Here is a 13362-nt window from a genome sequence, read left to right as displayed (position 1 = left end):
TTTGGGGGGCACACCCAGCAGTGTTCAGGACTTATTCCTGACTCTGCACCCAGAAACCATTCCTGGGAGACTTGAGAGGTCATACGGGATTCTGGGGATTAGACCTAGGTTGGCCACGTGCAAGGAAAACACCACTGTGCTATTACTCCGGCCCTTTAAATATACTTTTAAATACCTCTTTCTTATTTGTTTTTCTAGATTTTAAGGTGATTTTTCCAAAAATGCATTGATTTATATTTTTTTTCTGTTAGTGCTTTTGTGGGAATGTCAGTGGACTAATTTATCACAACCAATATTTATCCATCTCCATAGGCCAGCTATGAATCTGCTTAGATTGTAAGTACAGTAAGTAAATGAGTTTCCTATTTTTATTACACATCTGTGGCCCTCTTCCGTCTGGAAACAATAACAGGGGAAATCATGTAACAACTTTGCATGAACAAATCAGAATGAAAAGTATACTTTGTAAAAATTTAATCATGGAGATGGTGATACCTGCACACATAGATGCATAGAGTTAAAATCGTGATGAAAAAAAAATGCTTTAGTATGTCAAAAGTTCAATATAAAGATTTTTGTTTAGAAAAGACCGATTAACTCTCCTCCATGATATAGTTTCTTTCAATCTGCTCAAGTCTGCATTAGGAAACAGAAAGCAGTGAAAAAAGGCCAAAAAGGAAGCAGGTTGCTGTCACAGCTTCATGGACTGGAACACATATGGTCAGTGATGAATTATAGCAAGTAGGTACCAGTGTAAGAAATGAAACATGGAAACATCTTGAATCTTCCTGATAATTTCCCCTTCCTAACAGGTTTTACTGGAGTCATCATTCTTGGAAGACCTGTTTGGGCCTGTTCCACCCAGGAACCTCAGTTTCCTTCCCTGACAACAACCTTTCCCACTAAGCTTCACCATTTAGCTATAAAATTGGGTCTTACCTTCCGGGAAAATTTCTTCTCTGTGGATTTCTTTCCTCCCTTTCTCTCCCTTTCTTCATCATCCTCATTGTTGGCCCCTCACTTGTTCTCTAGCTCATTTTGAATTTCCTTTGTGAGTATAGGGGCCCTTATTCTGCCCACACCCAACAGTAAAGCATGATGCCTTCCCACATTAGGCAAGAATACCATGTGTTGATTATATCATGCACATAACCAGAGATTGTATGTAGTGACATGGTTTAATCAGCCTTAGAGGAACGAGGATCCTGTAGGGATGCTAAAAAAAAAAGGGACATATAAGCACATTACTGGGATATCTATCATAAGAACAAGCGCAGACTCTCTGTACCTAAGGGAATCAAGGAAGAGTTCATGACAGGAGTAGCACTTACTCCGGACTGTGCAGGAGAAAAGTAGAAATTCATCATATCACAGAGTTCAGAGAACAGGGATAAATTTAGTCTGAAACGCATGCAAAGGTCCTGAACCCATGGCAGACAGATTGACATGGAATATCTGGATAAGGGTCAATACTTGGATCTCAAGCCTGAATTGTTCCTGTCCCATTTGACTCACAGGATTGGGGTGTGACTCTGGGTCACATCATGGAGTGGTCACTCTATGCCTAAAGAGCAGAAAGGTGCTGGGGGACAGAAGGTAAGGTAAGGCTGAGATCAGAGAGGGCACTGTGGGAAGTGAGAATGGTCATAGGGGACAGTCCAGGGACAAGTGCCCCTGATATGTCAAAGAGAAAGAAATGAAGACACTGAGAGGTACAGGACAAGGAATGTGGACATTTCAGTAGATGATTTTTTGCAGTCTCAAATCTGAGCTCAGCTGTCCCTGAAACTAGTTAAGTGGCCTTCGGTAAATGACTAACTTCATGAAACTACATCTTCCCCAGCATTCCCCTGTCGTGTGTGTGTGTGTGTGTGTGTGTGTGTGTGTGTGTGTGTGTGTCTTCTGTTGGGGGACAGAAGGAATGCAGGACACATTTAGTACTTCTTGACTACTATTCAGGTACTCACAGACTAGGCAGTGGCTGGGATCAAACCTAGAGTTCCCACTTGCAAAGCTTATGATCCACCCTTTGAACAATCTACCCAGCCTCCTCCTAGTGTTGTCATGTCCAGAATCACACACTTGTGTCACCAAGAATCAAAAGGGAAGTATCAGGATTAAACTCAGGAATACAGAGTCGTACTCCACTGTGGAGGTTTGGTTGTTTTCCCAGGGTGACAGTTCTCAGTATTTGCCATCTTCGTGCCCACCCAGGGATGGTGAGGTCTGCCACAGAGACATTGCACAAGAAATAGATGTAATCATGGGAGAAGGTACATAAAGACTAGGGGGTTGAGCAGCCTCTTGGATTTTACCAAGCCAAGCAAGCTAAACTAAGCTTGGTTTCCTTGCCACTTATATTAGCCAGAGTTAAAAGAACAAAGGTAAATTACCTGAGAGGCAGGGTTTATGTAGTTTAAAGGTACTTATATTAATTAAAACCTAGGTGATCCCTAAAAGAAGAGAGTGATCAAACTATCAAATACAGAAGTCTACCTTACAACACTGAACATGAACAATCCCTGAGCCCCTCAGATTCTCCACTAACTTCTTTAGAGGCCACACCTAAATGTGCTCAGGACTTACTACTGGCTCTGTGCTCAGGGATCCTTATGTGGTTTGGGGGATTTAATGAGCAAACTTGGGTCTTCCACATGCAAGACAAGTGTGTCTGTCATGCATGTACTATCTATCCAACCCTTTTGCTTCTCTATCTCAAAAGCAATAAACAAGATGTGACTCCGCTGATAATATTTGAGTGAGGATTGAATGCTGGTGTCTCCATGGCACTGACTACTTGGTGCCAGACAAGGAGCCAACTCCTTGGGGAGTAGATCCTCCTGTTGGCATTGAAGAGTTTGAATGTGAGCAACTGGATTGATGGACCTATTGGCAAGCATGAGGAATTCAGCAGGAATAGTGTGAGAAGTAAGGAGCTAAGTTTGATTTTACACACATTGAATTTATGTTAAGGATGGGACAATAGATAGATGGAGATGGCCCCAGGCCATCCTGCTGCAAAAAAAAAAAATTAAAACTGGGACTGGCTGAGTTATGGATCAAGAAATGGAGACTTGGCAGCCATCCAGACTGCTTCCTTCTTCCCCCTGCATCATGAAATATTCATCAGCGGCCGCTTCAGCAAACATCCTCAGTACTAATAGCAAATTACTGAAAGCTCAGTTAACTCTGGGAATAATCGCAGAAGACCCTCCCCCCAAATCAATGCTGAAACATTCCCTGAAAACCAAAATTAAATGATGTCTTTCTTCTTTTGTTCTTCACTTAAAACAAAATCCAAAGTATGTCAATGCCTTGAATGGAAGCATAAGGCCAACAGTTTGTTGTCACTATCAAAGAGAGATGTCAAAGAAAATATATGAGATGAGATTCTGACAATGGAGTCCAACACTTTGTGTGCAGAGAAATTCAGCATGATTTCACTTCATTTTTTAGAACTGTTAAGGATTTTTCCAACTGGGGGAGTGATTGGAAAGAGGAACTGTTGCACACTTGGGAGATAACTCAAAGGATTGGGGCACATGTTTTGCATGCAGGAGCCCTGGCTTGATCCCTAGCACTGCATGATCCCCTGGACCATGATCAGTGACCCACTAAGCACAGAAATGGAAATAATGGAATAATCTGAGCACTGCCAGATGTGACCTCAAAACCAAAATAAATAAAAAGCAACAGTTGATGATTTAGCTCTTACTATTTGAGAAAATAGCACATTCCTGATTAGGAAATATTAATTGATTCATCTATATAAATATTATCCCGAAATGTTGAATCTTTTTTGTTTGAGCCTTGCTTATATTCATTTTTGTGGTGCTCAGGAGACCAGGCAGTGCCAGAAATTAAGCTCAGGGCTCCCTCATAGAATATAGACACTCGAGCCCCTTGAGCTATCTCTCTGGCCTTCAAAAGGTATCTTAAGAAATTTTTATATTCAATACTCATTGATAATTCACCATGCGTTTGTGCTCCTCAAGTTCTTGGGGTGCATAGCCCCTGTCTAACTGTATGGCTATAACATTCACCTCCAGCAAGTGCTCCCCCTGTACCCCTCCAAATGCATTGATTTTACAAGTTGTCCTCAGGCCAAATTCTCCAAACCATTCTCCAGCTGCATTCCACCCCTACTCTGAATTTTTTTGTTTTTTTTTTTGTTTGTTTGTTTGTTTTGGGGCCACACCTGGTGACTCTCAGGGTCACCTGAGACTCTCAGGTCTCCTGGCTATGCACTCAGAAATTGCTCCTGGCTTGGGGGACCATCTGGGATGCCTTACACAAGGCCAAGTTAGGTTCGATCCCCAGCATCCTATATGGTTTTGGGAGCCCACTAGGAGTAATTGCTGAGCACAGAGCCAGGGTAAGCCCTGAGCACTGTTGGGTGTAGCCCAAAGAAACAAACAAAAACCTCCTAATTTGACAGGAAATTGTTTCATTTTAGTTTCCAGCCCTACTAGCATGGCTTTGAGTGAAGTGACCATTGGTTTCCTCAGAGGAAGAAAGTGAGCACAATTATGATTTGACATTTTGAAAAGAAAGTATACACAGTGTGTGACTCCCCAACCTCCCATGTTGTTCCACAGAGCCTGATTCTTAAAGTACTGAGCACATTTTAAACATTGCTGCTCACTGTAATAATATAATAATAACCTAAATTACTTTTTGGAGAGGGCTGAGTTTTAGTCATTTTCAACTGCTTCCTTTAAAAGACTATTTCTCCTCAAGTTCCCTTTGATCCCATTGATCCCTTGAGCCTGTCAATCTCATTTTACCCTAATATTTAGTTTTTCTGTTAACCTTTGCTAGGTTTTCATATGCTCTGCTTTTAGCCCAAGATTTTCTTTCCACTTCAGCATTTTCTCCATTACTTTTTAAGTTCATTCTTACTACCTCTTGTTTGTTTTCTAGCTTAGGGTTAGGTGAATGGACTACGTTCCCAAATTCAGAACCTGTGCAACCAGAAAAATGGTTGAGTCTTAAATATGTACAGGATTTTATGAATGTTTCCTGGAAACTCAGTTTCTCTCCTCACTGTGGTGAAGTATAAAAAACAAGTATTTCTAATTTTGGTACAGGACACAACTTGAAACTGCTGTCTCTACACCCACCCACAGCCTATTTCTCTACCCAACAAAGCTAGAAACCAGTCCAACCAGTATGGAAAACACCAAACTTCACTCTCTACTTAAGATCAAGGAAGAAAATGTGTTGCTGCCCCCAGATAAGGAGGAGAGTGGAGCCTGTAATTATTCCAAAGGGCAGACTATCCAGCTAGAATCATCTGGGGAGTGCTGGGAAGATAGAAAATTCAGGTAATAATAAAGAATCTTTTAATACATTCATCTCTTAAAATTTGGATGAGAAATATTACATTTAAAGACCCATTCTTTTATTGTGCAACTACTGACAAGTAAGCTATGTGTTGTGAGTTGATCATAAAAGAGCATTATCTTCAGAAAATTTTTTTTTTTTTTTTTTTTTTTTTTTTTGGTTTTTGGGCCACTCCCGGCGACACTCAAAGGTTACTCCTGGCTATGCACTCAAAAATTGTTCCTGGATTGGGGGAACCATATAGGATGCTGGGGGATCGAACCACGGTCCATCCTAGGTTAGGCGCATGCAAGTCAAACGCCCTACCACTTGTGCCACACCTCCAGCCCCTATCTTCATAACTTTTTAAAATAAATGTTATTCTTGGACTGAAGTGAGAGTACATGGTAGGAAGAGCATTTTCTTGCATGTAGCTGGCATCAGATGGAATCCCTAGTACCAAAGATGGTTACTCGGATGTCACCAGCAGTGACTTCTGAACACAGAGCGAGGAATCACCTTTAAGTACTACCAGGTGTAACCAGCATTACACCACACCTTGACCCTCACTAAAGAGAAAGAGAGGGAGAGAGAGAATTTATTCTATAATAAAAACTTACCATGTTAAGACAACTCTGAATATTATTTCAACACAGCTAATTTGGTTGCTTTGGTTTAATTTTTTTCCATTCCTGTTCACAACCACAAATGGGTGCTTTCTAAGGAACTGCTCTAGGGAATTGGGTCCCGAAGAAGTGATACAGGTATTCTGACACATAACTAATGCTCAAAAATCAGATAATCAACATTTTCAGTTTGATAGACCCAAAGGTTGAGGTCATGACTAGTCAGCGTTGCCGCTTCAACATTCAAACAGCCACAAGATCACAAGTTGATCTTCAAGTGAGAATGGCAGACAAAATTTGATGTAACTAAAAATTTAATTGGCGTAATTATCACCTCTCTTGAGAAGTTATTCTTCTTTTGATTTCTTTTTTTTTTTTTTTTTTTGGTTTTTGGGCCACACCCGGCATTGCTCAGGGGTTACTCCTGGCTATCTGCTCAGAAATAGCTCCTGGCAGGCACGGGGGACCATATGGGACACCGGGATTCGAACCAACCACCTTTGGTCCTGGATCGGCAGCTTGCAAGGCAAACACCGCTGTGCTATCTCTCCGGGCCCTTCTTTTAATTTCTTTTCCCACCATTTAAGAAGTAAAATTCCCTTTTATAAATCCCATTTCACACTAATATAAATATACACACATATATAGATAGATTGATGATAGATAGATGGATGGATGAATAGATAGATAGATAGATAGATAGATAGATAGATAGATAGATAGATAGATAGATGATAGATAGATAGATAGATTGACTGATTGATTGATTGATTGTGGGGTTTTTTGGCCACATCCGGTATTGCTCAAGGATTACTCCTGGCTGTGCACTCAGAAATCGCTCCCGGTTTAGGGAACCATATGGGATGCTGGGGGATCGAACCACAATCCTTCCTAGGCTGGCGCCTTCAAGGCAGAAGCCTTACCTTTTGTACCACCGCTCCAGCCCCTTCACTCTAATATTCTGTCTTTCTAAATATTTCTAAATATTTTCATATTCCCCTGATACAATGTAGATAGCATTCTATCTACTGGGAGTTCACTTTCTCTTCAGCCAAGTGGGAATTGGAATAATAAGAGAAGTTCAGAATCTGGGCCAAAGAAGTGGGATGGAGTTAAGATATTTATTTTACATATCCTTAACCCTGGAGTGATCCCCAAGTTTGGAGCCAGGTCTAAGCATAACTGCTGCTAAGTGTGACCCAAAAACCAGAAAGAGAGAGGTCAGGATGTTAATGCCCAATAGTGGAAAGTGACAGTCAAGAAATAAAAAATCAGGGCCAGAGCGATAGCACAGTGGTAGAGCATTTGCCTTGCATGTGGATGACACAGAACAGACCTGGGTTCAATCTCTGGCATCCCATATGGCCCCCCCAAATCAGGAGTGATTTCTGAGCCATAGCTAGAAGTAACCCCTGAGAGTGTCATCAGTGTGGCCCAAAAAAAAATTAAAAAAGGAAAAAAATCACAGTGGTCATACTTAAGTCACAGGAGAGGAAGAAGACACCATGCAAGCACAGTGAGCAAAGGCTAGATGATTGAGAATGGAATAAACTATATCAGGGATAACTCATTCATTGGGAATTTTCTTAACAATTAAAGCAAACTGCATTTGATTTTAGGAAACTTACTGAAAATACACTGAGACAAGAAGAAGACAAGAAGAAGGTTCCATTGATTTTGCAAATTTGATCCATAATAGTCAACCAATAGAGACATAAGAGAAAAGTTAATAATGATACTAATTTTAGACAAAGCAAATTTTGAGGCCAAAGGCATAAGAGATAAAAAGAAGATAACTGTTTATAAACTGAACTGTGACTACCTCTGATTTCTTGGGTGGAACTCTCAGCTCTAGTGTGACAATATTTGGAGAAAAAGATTATTAGATTAAGGGAGGTAACTTGGGTGAGAACTAGATCTATAGACTTGGTATCTGCTGAAAAGAGAAAAAGAACATGACTGCTATGTGGTCTTTGTGTTTCTCTGCTTGTCTCTACACTGTCCCTGCCCTATCCCCTTCAAACACTCCTAGCAAAGGCCAACTGGGGGCTCAGGAGGAGAGTGGCCTTCTGTAAGCCAGGAAGAGAGCACATTAACCTTGATCTTGCCAACTTTTACTTTGGTACTTTTTACCCACAGCACTAGCAGAAAATAAAGCTTTGTTGATTAACCACCCAGTATGTGGTAATTTTTATGGCAGCTAAGCTAATCCAATCGTCTAAGTAGAAAGAATAGCATTTATTTATAAAGGAGGTAAAGCAAACAGTAGATTTTGTGTCCAATGATGGCAGATACAATGATATTTCTCTTACTTCACACTTCAGCAAGCATTTAGAAAGGAACACATTGGGAAAAATTCTCATTCACAGTGGTAAACTAAAAGGTCAAGATCTACATAATTAAAAAATAAAATTTTATGAAAAGAAATAAAGTACTATATTAGAGTGACACATTTTATGTAAGAAGTATTAGTATTATAGAATACAGTGTTTTCCTATATTCGCATGACTATAGTAGAATTAATTTGGTTTTGTGGAAACAGGATAAAATGATTATGCAATTCATTTGGAATGATGTCTCACCATTAAAAAAAAAATCACATCACTCCCAAAATCCCAAAAAGTGCTGGACAATATATTTTTACTTTAAAGTTACTTAAAACTCACCTTGAATATTTTTTATTTTACTTTAAATTTTTGAACTTTACTATTTAAAGTCAAAATGGGGTATGGAAAGTGATGGGTTGTGGCTTCAGTGGAAGAAAGCATGACTAATATCTGTGAGACCCTAAGTTTGATCCTATTGTTGTATCCTATTGTTCCCAAACCACCACCAGAACTATGCATTGAACCTCAGGCTTGAATTTGTGTTTTTTTGTTTCTTGCCACTGTGTTCAGGTCTTAATTCTAGCTCTAGTAGCGCTAGATCACTTCTGGTACATTTGTGGGATTATATGAAATGCCAGGGATTGAACCCGGCAGCCACATATAAGTATCCTACCCACTGTATTTTCTCTGGTCCCCAAGCCTGAACCTCTTTATTGAGCAACACTGAGGGTGACATTAAATCTCCCAACAGTTCTGGATTTGACCCCTATTAAAAATAAGTTTAAGGAACTGGAGCAATAGTACAGCAAATAAGGCACTTGCCTTGCCTACAGCCAACCCAGATTCTATTTCAGGCACTTAATATGGTCCCCAAGCCTGCAAAGAGTGATCCCTGAGTACAAAGCCACGAGTAAGCCCTGAAAGTCACTCCAAAACAAAATTTTAAAAAATGGGACTCATTTATAATAAATAGACCAGTGGAATATTTAAAGGACTTACAATAGTTCCAAATATAATGAAATGTGTGACTAAAATTGACATGACATTTTCATGGGAAAAATTCAATTTACTTTATAGATGATATTGAAAACATTTTCTATCCATTTGGGAAAAAAGACTTCAGGCAAATATAAATTCTAATGATGGATTAAGCGTGAGTGCAAAGATGCGGAAGGAAAATTGCAAAAAATAAAAATAAAATTATTAAATACAATTTAGTTTAATTCTTACACAATACCTCCTTATAAGAGATTTTCTGAAATAAATTAGGAAATCCAGGAGCCAGAACAATAGCACAATAGGAAGTGTGTTTGCCTTGCATACAATCCACCCGGGTTCAATCTCTGGTATCCCAGTTGGTCTCCCAAGCCTGCCAGGAATAACCCCTGAGCTCTGTCATGTATAGACCAAAAACAACAACAAAAAAAAAATCAGAAAACCCAGAAATCATGAAGGAAAATCAGATATTATCAGATATTGTTAGTAAAATATCCTAAATGAAGTTAAAACCTACCGAAGACTAAAAACTACTTTACTGAAATGGTTTCCTGGCTCTGCGCTCAGTAATTGCTCTTGGCAGGCATGGGGGCCCATATGAGATGAGAGGATTCGAACTACCATCTGTCCTACACCAGCTGCATGCAAAGCAAATGCCCTACAGCTGTGCTATCTCTCCAGCTCCCTTTATTAAATCAAAATTTTAAACAGTGTAATAACCTCATGTACAGTTGAGAATGTAGAGAATTTATTATAGTAGATTTGTTGCTATGAAAAATATAATCAAATATAAACAAAGACTAGATTGAGGGTGATTGTTTAAACCATTCTGGGAAGTGGTGTATTTCATTACTGAGCCAGAATAAATCATTATTCAAGAAGCCCAATGTGGATCATGGAGATTGTTCCAAGGAATGAATGAAGTACCTGCCTACATGCACCAGACCTTAAGTTTGATCCCCAGCATTGCACAGCCCACACTCAATCCCAGCCCCACAGACATGACTCTGTAGACCCCTCGAACCTCCCTTAATCTGACACCAATCTCTTCCTCCAATCTACTTTATGCAAAAGAGTTTTAGCCTACCTCGGTAAATTTCTCTTTACTGAGAGCCACAGAGGGTGCCTGTAACACTACAGCTCATATTTCATTAGTTAGACCCAGTCACATGACGACAATAACTGCAAAAGAGACTGAGAAATATAGTCTATTTACCCAAGAGAAAGAGAAGCTTAGTGGGCATCAGAAAGTCTCTGTTACAGGGATGGTTGGGTGGATGGATGGATGGATGGATGGATGGATGGATGGATGGATGGATGGATGGATGGATGGATGGATGGATGGATGGATGGATGGATGGAAGAATGGAAGGATGGAAGGATGGATGGATGGATGGATGGAGAATTTTTTTACTTGAGGTTTTATTACATATTGTGTATGTTCTTTACTGTTGTTTTGGGTTTTTTTTTAGCCACAATTAGCAGTGCTCATCGAATAGTTCCAGCTCAGGGAATTATTCTTGATGGTATTCAGAAAATCAGAGATCAAACTCAGGTCTCCTGCATTCAAAGTATGCACTGAATTCTCAACTCATTGAGTTACTTCTGCCCAAATATGATCTTTGTTCCTGGCAGGGAAATATAGGAGACTCTTACTAATATGGTCATGCTATTACTTTAGACCAAACAGAAGAGAATGGAACTTTTGTTTCATGCTATCATTCTTTGGACTGTTTGTCTCCTAACTTTATGCAAATGTTATATTCCCCTTAAAAACAGAGCTTAAGTAATTGAAGAGACTAGATCACAGTTACTTCTTTGTTTCTCTATGTACTCAATTTGCATCTAAACATGTAATTGAATCAAAATTTAAACATTACTAATAAGTAGAAAACAAATAAAAATAATTCAAAATAGGCTGAAAGGGACCAAAGAGATAATACAGTGGATAGAACACTGCCCTTGCACACTGACCTGAGGTCAATCTTTGGTATCACATATGGTCATCAGAGCACCACCATGAGTAATTCTTGAGCACAGAACCCAGAGTACCTCTTGATTATTAATTTATTTAGCACTCAAACAAACAAAGACAAAAAAAAATAAACTGGAAAAAAATTTCTTCAAACCTTTTTCCTACCAGATATGCAGAATGCTGTCCCTAGTAATCAGACTTGAGAAACTACCACATGGGAATGAAAGAATGTCAGTCATTGTATGAAAATATGTAATACAAGCAGTTTTTTTTCTTTCGTAATGACAAATATGACAAACTTGAATATCGGGTTGGAATCTCAAATAAAAAGGCAATTTTCAAGCATTTTCAACTCAGAAGCCCTTTGATACTCAAAAATTAGCAGAGAGCCAGGAGTAAGCCCTGGACACCACCAGGTGTGGCTCAAAAACAAAAGCAAAATTTAGCAGGGGCTAAGAGATGGCTCTGTAGAAAAAGTGCCTGTTTTACAAGCACAAGTTGAATACCTAGTTCTACTAACCTGAGCTGAGCTGACTCTGGGAGACTCTGCTGATGGAGCTCTGGTTCTAGGAGGCATTTCCAGCCACACTGCAGCCAGGAGCATGTGGGCACCAGATCAAAGGGCCAGCTCTGGGCATCTCAGGGAGTACCATCATCTACTGTGCCATATTGCAGAGCATCATAATGAAATATGTGGGCACCACAGCCCAAAATGCCAGCACCCCACCAAGCATGTATTCAACCCTCCCTCACCACAACAGCATCAACAGAAGGAACAATGGGAGGAAATGATTAAAAAACTTCAGCTCTTGGCTTACATTATAGTTTGAATTTATCATTATTTATCATATTTCACCTTAAAACTGAGAAAGTTAGGGACTGGAGAACTAGAACAGGGGTTCAGGCATTTGCTTTGAAATATGGCCAATCTGAAGCTGGAGAGATAGCACAGTGGTAGGCGTTTGCCTTGCATGAGGCCGATCTGGAACGGACCCGGGTCCGATCCCCAGCATCCCATATGGTCCCTAGAGCCTGCTAGGAACTATTTCTGAGTACAGAGCCAGGAGTAGCACCTGAGCACCACCAGGTATAGCCTAAAACCCAAAAAATAAAATGAAATGTGGCCAATCCTGATTCAATTAGTGGCTCAACTAATCCTCAACATTGTAGGGCCTGACAGCACTGAATTCCCAGACTCTTGCCTTCAGCCACCAGTCAGATTGGCTGAGAATCACAAATGGAGTCCCCTGGTCTCCCGAATAGCACTTAGGAATCCACAAACAAAAATCTGACATTTTAAAATATTTGTTTAAAATAGTAAATTCAACACACATTAAAGTGGTCTGTTGTATAAATTACTGGGGCCAGAGATAATACAGCTCATAAGGCTTTTGTCTTGCATGCAGGCAATCAGGGTTCCATTCCTGGCATCCCAGATGGTTCCCACAAGGTCAAATATCTGAGTGCAGAGCCAGGTGTATGACCTGACTCAAACCCAAAAACCAACAAAAAATAAACTATCTATTGTAGAAAATATGTTGTTGTTTTATTTAAAAAAAAAACAACATTGCATGGGCAGAACAATGTATTATTTATTTATTTATTTTGCTTAACTGTCTTTGCAAATACTGTTTACTTCTCCACTTGGCTTCAGACATCATCTGCTGATGTGTTTAGTTCTGGCTGACATACATGAAGAAAACTTCCATCTGATGGAAAATAAGAAGATTGTCTTTTCAAATGTCTTTACAGTATTTAGTTTTGATTTGGGGCCACATATGGCTGTGCTCAGGGGTTACTCCTGGCTCTGCACTCAGAAACTACTCCTGACAGGCTCGGGGTACCATATGGAATGTATCAAACTCAGGTCAGCCGGGTACAAGGCAAATGCCATACCTGCTGTGCTATCACTACAGCCCTGACTTTACAGTCTTTTTTTTATTATCATTATTGAAACCATGTGATCTACAAAGTCGTTCTTAGTAAAATTTCAGATATACAGTGAATCAGGGTCATTCCCACCACCAGTGTCCCCAGAGTACATCCTATACCACCACCATTTGCTTCCTGGTCTGCCAGTATAACAGGCTCATTTAAGTTTAGATTGTTGAAG

At 39.9% G+C, this 13362-nt stretch overlaps 1 protein-coding gene across 1 annotated transcript in view; it reads right to left on the bottom strand.

Moving 5' to 3' along the window:
* Window positions 1–1178: 1178 nt before the first annotated feature.
* The window catches only part of DNAI4 (dynein axonemal intermediate chain 4), a 98211-nt gene continuing 86027 nt past the window's right edge, over window positions 1179–13362 (bottom strand). Inside the window, exons 18-20 of the mRNA XM_049775454.1 lie at window positions 2699–2886; window positions 2083–2226; window positions 1179–1216 (exon numbers count right to left, since the gene is read on the bottom strand). Coding sequence (XP_049631411.1) covers window positions 1179–1216; window positions 2083–2226; window positions 2699–2886 — 370 coding nt within the window. The remainder of the gene's footprint in view (window positions 1217–2082; window positions 2227–2698; window positions 2887–13362) is intronic.

The sequence above is a fragment of the Suncus etruscus genome, chromosome 6, assembly GCF_024139225.1.
Source record: "Suncus etruscus isolate mSunEtr1 chromosome 6, mSunEtr1.pri.cur, whole genome shotgun sequence".
NCBI lineage: Eukaryota > Metazoa > Chordata > Mammalia > Eulipotyphla > Soricidae > Suncus > Suncus etruscus.
This window is presented reverse-complemented; position numbering and strand designations above follow the sequence as displayed.